Source organism: Loxodonta africana, chromosome 7 (genome assembly GCF_030014295.1).
Source record: "Loxodonta africana isolate mLoxAfr1 chromosome 7, mLoxAfr1.hap2, whole genome shotgun sequence".
NCBI classification, from domain to species: Eukaryota; Metazoa; Chordata; class Mammalia; order Proboscidea; family Elephantidae; genus Loxodonta; species Loxodonta africana.
Window position 1 is genome coordinate 127,986,128 of NC_087348.1, and position 8,611 is coordinate 127,994,738.

The window sequence follows — 8,611 nt, forward strand, 5'->3', positions numbered from 1 at the left end:
TACACGCATGTGTATGAACATGATCCTAGCTGTTGCCTCCCTGGGCCTCAGCTATCTCATCTGTGAAATGGCAAGGATGGATCAAATGATCTCTACTGGTGAACATATAATGCATTTTGCCCAGCCGACCCATTTGACTTTTTTCCCTGCATAATTATTAATAGCACCCTTTTTCACTCCCAAGTGTCCCACGAGTTTAAATGATTAAATTATACGGCCATCCTACTTAAATAACATGATGAAATCTGTGGGGAAAAGCGAGCACTATGATATTCTTTCCTTTGCAGAACTAGAAATAAGGAGGGAAGACCTAAAGGTGGGATTCTGAAGTATCAAAAGTCAGAGGAATGGATTATGAAGACATAGTCAGCTACAAAAAAAGCCTCATATTTCCATTCTTGCATTAATGGGCACAAATATTTCCCAAATAATTATGTGAATGACAGGAATCTTTATACATTTTTACCAAGTAAAAATCTTAAAATGTAAAGGAAGCAACACAAGTGACTGATTTTATTCTTGGAGAAGTTTTTAACCACCATAAAATGTACACATTTTATGCAAGTGAGGTAAGTAAGGAACAGCTCTGCCATGGTACCTAAACAACTTTGCATGTATCCACATATGCCACGTAGACAAGGGTAAACCAACCTTAGCTGATCTAAATCTTAATAGAAAGGTCCTCCTTGAACAAAAGAACATGGGAGGCTAGTGAGGAACTGCTTCTAAGCCATTTCCCACTTGCCTCCAATCTTCTTGGGCAGGTTATAATTTCTCATCATCTCCCGGGTTCTGATGAGCTATGAGGCTTTCTGTCTCACCCTCCTAAGAGTACACCTGCAAGCTATAAAACTATTTAGCTGCAAGGCTGGCTCCTCAGCAACAGGGTGTCCCATCATCTGTGTGCAGCCATTTGGCCCCTTTTGTTTCAGGGTCATTCTATGGACAAGGGGCACTGAGAGCTGACACTTAAGCTACTCTTGTTTTTGCTGTCTATGTAAGTAATAACCTGTCTGAATCTAACACGGATTCATTTTTTCTTTACTGGCCAAATCTGTCAACTTTGCCTTGACAAGATTTTAAAACATATAATAACCATAAACATTAGCCATCTGAAGAAATACTATATACTGACATCTTCTCCATAAAACCTTCCCAGATTCTCCTTCTACAGAGCTTCTAAAGCTCACACAAAGTCTATGGCCCTTATTAAAAATGTTAACATTTGATTCAGAAGCCATTTAAAAAAAATTTATCTTTAACACTAGTTTTTAAAAGGAGCATCAAAACTTCTCAAGTGAATGTTACAACGTTGATAAGAGCTTCCTTATTATATCAGACACTAGTAATTGACTGAAAAGCCAAAAAAAAAAGAAACATGCATAAAAGCTACAGAAGGAACACAAGGAACTCAGTCAGAAAACATTCAAAGAGTAGATGGAAGTACGAAATATGAAACCAAAGTGGGAATCTTCCCCTCCTTCCTGGAAGAGTTATTAGAGAAAAATAAGCAAATAATCAAAATATCCAAGGAAAGAGCTCTAGCTTAAAATCTGGCCCAAAGAGTAACATTAGTGTTACCTTAAAATACTGCATACTCAGCCAGTAAGAGAAATGAAGTCTTGATCCATGCTACAATATGGATGGAGGTTGAAAACACTATGCTGAGTGAAATAAGTCAATCACAAAAGGGCAAATATTGTATAATCTCACTTGTATAAATAGACAATAACGGGCAAATATATAGAGACCAAAGTTTATTAGTAGTTAGTAGGGTTGGGAAGGAGGGGGAAATGGAGGGTTACCGCTTATGGAGTACTGACTATCAGTTAATGGTGATGGAAAAATTGCATTGATTAATGGTAGGGTTGCACAGTCGATTAATGTAATTGCTGTCAATAAGTTGTACACCTGTAAACAGTTCAATTGGCAAAAGTTGCAAGACAGATATATTGACAACAATGACAAAAAAAAAAAAAAAAAGAGTAGCTGCCGAGGCTGCTTACGTACAACCAAATACCTCATGGAATTCAGTTCCTTGGTTCGAAGGTTTAGGGTCATGGTTTCATGGGGCATCCCAGTTAATTGTCCTAATAGCATATTTAGTGCTTCTGTTCTACTGCCCAGTTCATTACATAGTGCTTGGGTCTTTTAAAAGCTTGCAAGTGGCCATCCAAGGCACAACAATTGATTTCTATTCACCTGGAGGAGCAAAGAAAGGAGGAGAATGAGGAAGAGGATACGGAATGTGTGGCTAATTGCCTCCATGAACAACTGCTCCTTTGCCATGAAACCAGAGAAACTGGATGGTACCCAGCTACCACCATTACTGAACATGTGATCAAAGATTCTATAGAAGAATCCTGATTAAAAGGGGGAAAATGCAGAACAGAATTTCAAATTCACTGGACTCTATCTAGGCTTTCTGGAGCCATGGAAGCTGGATGAACCCCTGAAACTACTGCCCTGAGATAATCTTTAAACCTTAAACCAAAAATATCCCCTGAAGTCTTCTTGAAACCAAACAATAGTTTAGCTTAACTGGTAAAGAATGCCTGCCTTGAAAATTATGCTCTTTTAAGATCTACCTATATGACAAGATCAACTCAAAAGATTATACAGGAAACTTAAAAAAAAAAAAGAAACTTAGGGGTTAGCAAGTTTATGTTAATGGGGAAGGAACAACCCAGAAAAGGAGAGTAAGGATGGTTGCACAACTGGTAGAATGTAATCAGTGTCATTGAATTGTATACGTAGAAACTGTTGAACTGTTATACATTCTGCTGTGTATATTCTAAACAAAAAAAAATAAATTATATTAAAAATGGTATTATTATAAAAGTTTGCTAATATACCATGATGTCGTAAGTGTTGGATAATTATACACTGATGATGACCTAGCAAACCAATCCTTGGGCAGTGCAAACAGTGAAAATACTTGGCTGCTAACCCAAAGACTGGAGGTTCGAATCTATCCAGAGATGCCTCAGAAGAAAGGTCTGGCAATCTACTTCCAAAAAAATCGGCCATTAAAAACCCTAGGAACACAGTTCTACTCTGACACAAATTTGGTCGTCATTTGTCAGAACTGACTTTGTTCGGCAACCTGATTATACCCATCAAAATTATTTAAGGACATACTTTCTGACCCAGTAAATCCACTTTGAGACATTTACCTAATATGTATATATATGTAACTGACAATATGAACAAATGACCATATATGAAGTCATTCATTGCATCAATAATAGTTCAGAATTATAAAACAAAAATGCTCACACATATGCAAATATTATCTGAGTTAGACTGGCTAAATAAATTATGGTACCTCCATAATACAGACTATTATGCAGCTGTATAAAAAAAGAAAAAAGCTCTGTATCTCTGTATGCACTGTTGAGGATCAGCCACCAAACATACTATTAGAAGAAAATACCAAGGATCAAAATAGTGCATACAGTATTCTATGATTTGTACAAAAAGTGGGGAGGGCAGCAGACAACCATTATTAACATATTTGCTTATACAGGCATATGAAATAAAATATTCCTGGAAGGGTAGCTAAGAAATTGATAGCATTGCTTATCTTCAGGGAAAGAAAATGTGTAGCCAAAGTCGAAAATGGGAAAGACTTTTCATTGTTTACCCTTTCCTACCTTTTGAATTTTGAACAGTGTGAAACTATTACCTACTCAAAATTATATAAATAAATGTAAATTTATAAAATGTATCATTTTATTCTATATATCCAAGAACTTATTACATACACAAAATGGCACAGAAATCAGGAAAATTTCTATACACTCTTATCAAAATAAAATTTTCACAAAGTTAGAAACAGAATTCTTACACTAATACATAGTGAGCACATACTATGTATATTATCAGTGAGAGAACCAGCAAGATGACCAAGCTAGTTCAAAAAGATGTAAGAAACATATCTATACATAGAGGAAAATAAGATGCTGGAATAAGATTGCTAAATTAGACTCAAAACTGTCCAAAGGGCAAAAGAACACATAACCTTTGAAGTTATATTCCCTACCTCTCTACTAATCAGGAACCAACACATTATACCAGTGTTCTACAAGATCTAACTTCATAGTTTCAGCTCAAATCTATCAAAGTCATGTTTCTCTAGTCAGATGACCATGAGGCAGGTTGCTTAGACAACTCTCTACTACAATATTTTTTTTAATAATTTTTATTGTGATTTAAGTGAAAGTTTACAAATCAAGTCAGTCTCTCACACAAAAACCCATATACACCTTGCTACACACTCCCAATTACTCTCTCCCTCCACACTCTCTTTTCGTGTCCATTTCATCACCTTCTAACCCCCTCCACCCTCTCATCTCCCCTCCAGGCAGGAGATGCCAACATAGTATCAAGTGTCCACCTGATCCAAGAAGCTCACTCCTCACCAGCATCCCTCTCCAACCCATTGTCCAGTTCAATCCATGTCTGAAGAGCTGGCTTCGGGAATGGTTCCTGTCCTGGGCCAATAGAAGATCTGGGTGCCATGATCACCCGGGTCCTTCTAGTCTCAGTCTTTTTATGAGAATTTGGGGTCTGCATCCCACTGCTCTCCTGCTCCCTCAGAGGTTCTCTGTTGTTTTCCCTGTCAGGGCAGTCATTGGATGTAGCCAGGCACCATCTAGTTCTTCAGGTCTCAGGATGATGTAGTCTATGGTTCATGTGGCCCCTTCTGTCCTTTAGGCTCGTAATCGCCTTGTGTCCTTGGTGTTCTTCATTCTCCTTTGATCCAGGTGGGTTGAGACCAATGAATGCGTCTTAGATGGCTGCTTGCCAGCGTTTAAGACTCCAGACACCACTCTTCAAAGTGGGATGCAGAATGTTTTCTTAATAGATTTTATTATGCCAATTGACTTAGATGTCCCCTGAAACCATGGTCCCCAGACCCCTGCCCCTGCTTCGCTGGCCTTCGAAGCATTCAGTTTACTCAGGAAACTTCTTTGCTTTTGGTTTAGTCCCATTGTGCTGACCTCCCCTGTATTGTGTGCTGTCTCTCCCTTCACCTGAAGTAGTTCTCATCTACTATCTAGTGAATGCCCCTCTCCCACCCTCCTCCCTCCCTCCCCCCTCTCGTAACTTTTTACAAAAGAACGTTTTCTTCTCAGTTTAAACTATTTCTCAAGTTCTTATAATAGTGGTCTTCTACAATATTTGTCCTTTTGCAACTGACTAATTTCACTCAGCATAATGCCTTCCAGGTTCCTCCATGTTGTATGTCTCACAGATTCCTCACTGTTCTTTACCGATGCGTAGTATTCCATTGCGTGAACATACCATAATTGATTTATCCATTCATGTGTTGATGGGCACCTTGGTTGCTTCCATGTTTTTGCTATTGTAAACAGTGCTGCAATAAACATGGGTGTACATATATCTGTTCGCGTAAAGGCTCTTATTTCTCTAGGACATAGTCCAAGGAGTGGGATTGCTGGATCGTATAGCAGTTCTATTTCTAGCTTTATAAGGAAGCGCCAAATCGATTTCCAAATCAACTACAATATTAAGGGAAGCATAGTCATGTTTTGCCTTATTTCCAAGTTTTGGATATTTTTTTCTTCAAATATCAAAGAGTAAACTGGAAGTTTTCTTCCAGCATTTGGGAGTGAGGATCATTTTATTCCTCACAGCAAAAGTAAGAAAACTCAAATAGATAGAAATGAAAATGAATTACAATAAAAATTTTTAAAACCACTTAAGAAACTAATATGAATGGTAATGTTGCAAACAAATATCAGTTCTTAAGGTAATTCTAGTCTGTATGCAAATAAATGAGTAGATAATATTCATAGCTCCTGTTCAACAATGTAATCTTTTACTAATAGTCTTTTATCTTTTCCTAATAGTCATATCAGAACTACTATGTTACCACTTATTTTTCCACAAATAAATCTTTCTCCCTTACCCCACGATAATATTGAACAAGCTTCAGCAAATTACAGAAAACACTTACATTTGAATAGCATTAAGTAAACTCTTTCACAAGAATAAATAAGAGCAAATAAGGCTGAGTTTGCGGATAAGGGTTACAGAAACAATGAGGATTTAAAAGCATGCTTACAAACCCTACTTCCCTCGAAAAACTGCTTGAAAATACCAGAATCAAGGTTGAAGAATACTTACTATACATACATAATACTTATACTAAAGTCAGGGAGCAATACAGACCTTGCGCTTGTCTAAGACTAACTGCCTACTCTCCCACTTTAAGATCTGGCTGTAGTCATTATACCCTCTCATTCCTGCATCCTCTACCTTTCCTTCTGTACTGGATCCTTTCATTTGCATTTAAACTCGTTTAAAATTCTCCCATCATAAAACAAACAAAACCGTGTACTTTCACTTGTACCCTACCTTGCTCTCCAGCTATTAACTTTTCCCATTTGTTACCAAACATCTTGAATAGCTTGTTAGACAATTTAATAGGGTTTACTTGCTCCATTCTTTGTATCTTACCTCTATGCATCTCAGTCTAAATGAGGAATACAAAGTTTCTCAATCTTTTTCCAGGGACTAAATTTTCTGGGTCTCCACTGTCAACTCTTGTTTGGATCAGTAAAGGCTTACAATGAGCCTGAAACTGATACCAAAAGGAAGAGACGAGAATAAAATGGTCAAACACATTCTTTACAAGTGTTCTTCAAAATGAAAATTTTAGTTTCAGATACAACATGAGCAAGGACTAAGGCTGTAAGGCACTACGGCAGAGTCCCTGCAAGTGCGCAGTCCAGGAGACAGAAAAGACGGGATGATTTAAAAGGCAAGGAAACTCAGAGGAAAAGGAACAATACTCCCTGAATACAGGGAAAGAACAAAGGAGCCAGCCAGAGCGTTTGGAAGGCGGGGAACAGCCAAGAGCTTGGGGGTATCCTCAAAAGAGACCCCACCCAGAAAAGGTAAGGTACTTAAGTGTGTGCCGGGATGAGGGAAGCTGGAGTGCCTAGCTGTCGGGAACCCTCCACTCCCACAATTTAAAGGGTTTCAAAAGCTCCAAAATAGACGTACCTGGCGCAACACTTCGGCCCTAGCAATCCGGGTCTGTTCTTTACGCTCTTCGATACTCTTCGCACTTTCAAATCTACCACTAGCAGCCGCCATAGTTGTTGTCGTCGTAAAGCTAGGAAGCCATCACGAAATCCTAATTTACGACTGTCGTAAATTAATAGACAAACCAGAATCTCCAACGAGGGGAAGGAGAGGCGCTGTTTCACCTACGGAGCATGCGCCGCTGTGAGGTGCGTAAACGTCAGAATTACAAGTTCCACGTTTTAGAGACGTGAAGGCTAAGTGAAGTGTTACCCTCTGTTCGTGTACTGGATTCGCCCTGAGCAGGTTTAGTGTCAATATACGTTTGTTACGCTCTGTGCACTATACTGACGGCTTTCTCGTGTTTCCTCGAAAATCACCACTAAGTCAGAAGTTCATAGAGGTTAAATTAAAAAAAAAAAAAAAAAACGTTGCTGTCCAGTCGATTCCAAATAATACCGACCCTACAGGATAGAGTAGAACCGTCCCATAGGGTTTCCAAGGAGCGCCTAATAGATTCGAACTGCAGACCATCTTACGTTAGCAGCCGTAGCTCTTAACCACTAGCCACCCGGATCTCCAATTAAGTACCCTTCTCGCCGTAGGAGATTTCGGGTGCTGGGGAATGAGAAGAAAGAAGGCTGGCGGGGAAAGCAGAAGCAGGCAGGGAGGGCGAAATTGGTTTGATTCGGTATTTTGCTTTGGTTATTTTTTTTTTTTTTAATATATGAAATAGTGATGTGATTTTGCATTGTACTTCACCCGTGCTTACTTTAATTTTTAGAAGTTTTTCATATTGGTCCCATCTTAATTGTTCATCTCATCCATCCAGGCTTTTTTCATTGCAACGTGCCGTTACCTGTGCGTGTGTTTTGTTGTTTTATGTTTGTCTCTCCCAAACATAAAAAATTTAAGTTCCATTTTGAAATAAAATCAAGTGCTTTGACAATACAAAGCACTGAGCTTACATTTTAATCATATACAAAGAAATCTGTAAAATATAAGCTAAATATCTTAAAGACACAAAATAATTAACATAAGTGGGGTTGAGGTAAATATTCTTTCTTTTCAGGTTTCATAAAATTGCATTTGTTTGCAAGAAGCTTTCCCCAGAGTTTGTTTTACCATTTAGTGAAAATCTTAACCTTGAGCATGTGATGTTTAATTGTTTGATATACAAAATAAAATTTACTCATTGTATTTTTGCTACAGAAGATTGAGTTTTAATTTACTAATTGACCTTGTAATATTTAACCCACTGACCGTGACATACTAATGTTGTCATAATTCTTTCAACCAGCATTGAAGTCTTTTCAGATTTTCCTGGGATTAAGAAAAACATTCCTCTCTCCGCTGCATCAGTTATGGAGCAACTAAAAATAAACGGTGGTTATTGCAGAAACACGTGCAAAATTACATGAAGAAAACTTTATAGTCCTATTTATGCCACAAAAGAAGACTCGAACAAATGGAGAGGTATATTATGTGATTGATGAAAGAGACTATAAATATGATAAATCCTCCATAAATTAATTTGTAAACATAATGCAGT

The 8,611-nt window shown here is 38.0% G+C and overlaps 1 protein-coding gene across 5 annotated transcripts in view; it reads right to left on the reverse strand.

Moving 5' to 3' along the window:
- The window catches only part of CWF19L2 (CWF19 like cell cycle control factor 2), a 163,909-nt gene extending 156,728 nt beyond the window's left edge, over window positions 1-7,181 (reverse strand). For 2 of the 5 annotated variants that reach the window (XR_010322512.1, XM_010595432.3), the window contains exon 1: window positions 7,039-7,181. Coding sequence is in view for 2 of the 5 variants with exons in the window: in XM_010595432.3 (XP_010593734.1) it covers window positions 7,039-7,131 (93 nt within the window). In the remaining 3 variants the exon portion in view is untranslated. Of the gene's footprint in view, window positions 1-2,020; window positions 2,203-7,038 lie in introns of all 5 variants that reach the window. The other 3 variants (XR_010322513.1, XM_010595433.3, XM_064288868.1) reach the window with 2 other exon arrangements.
- Between the last annotated feature and the right edge of the window lie 1,430 nt (window positions 7,182-8,611).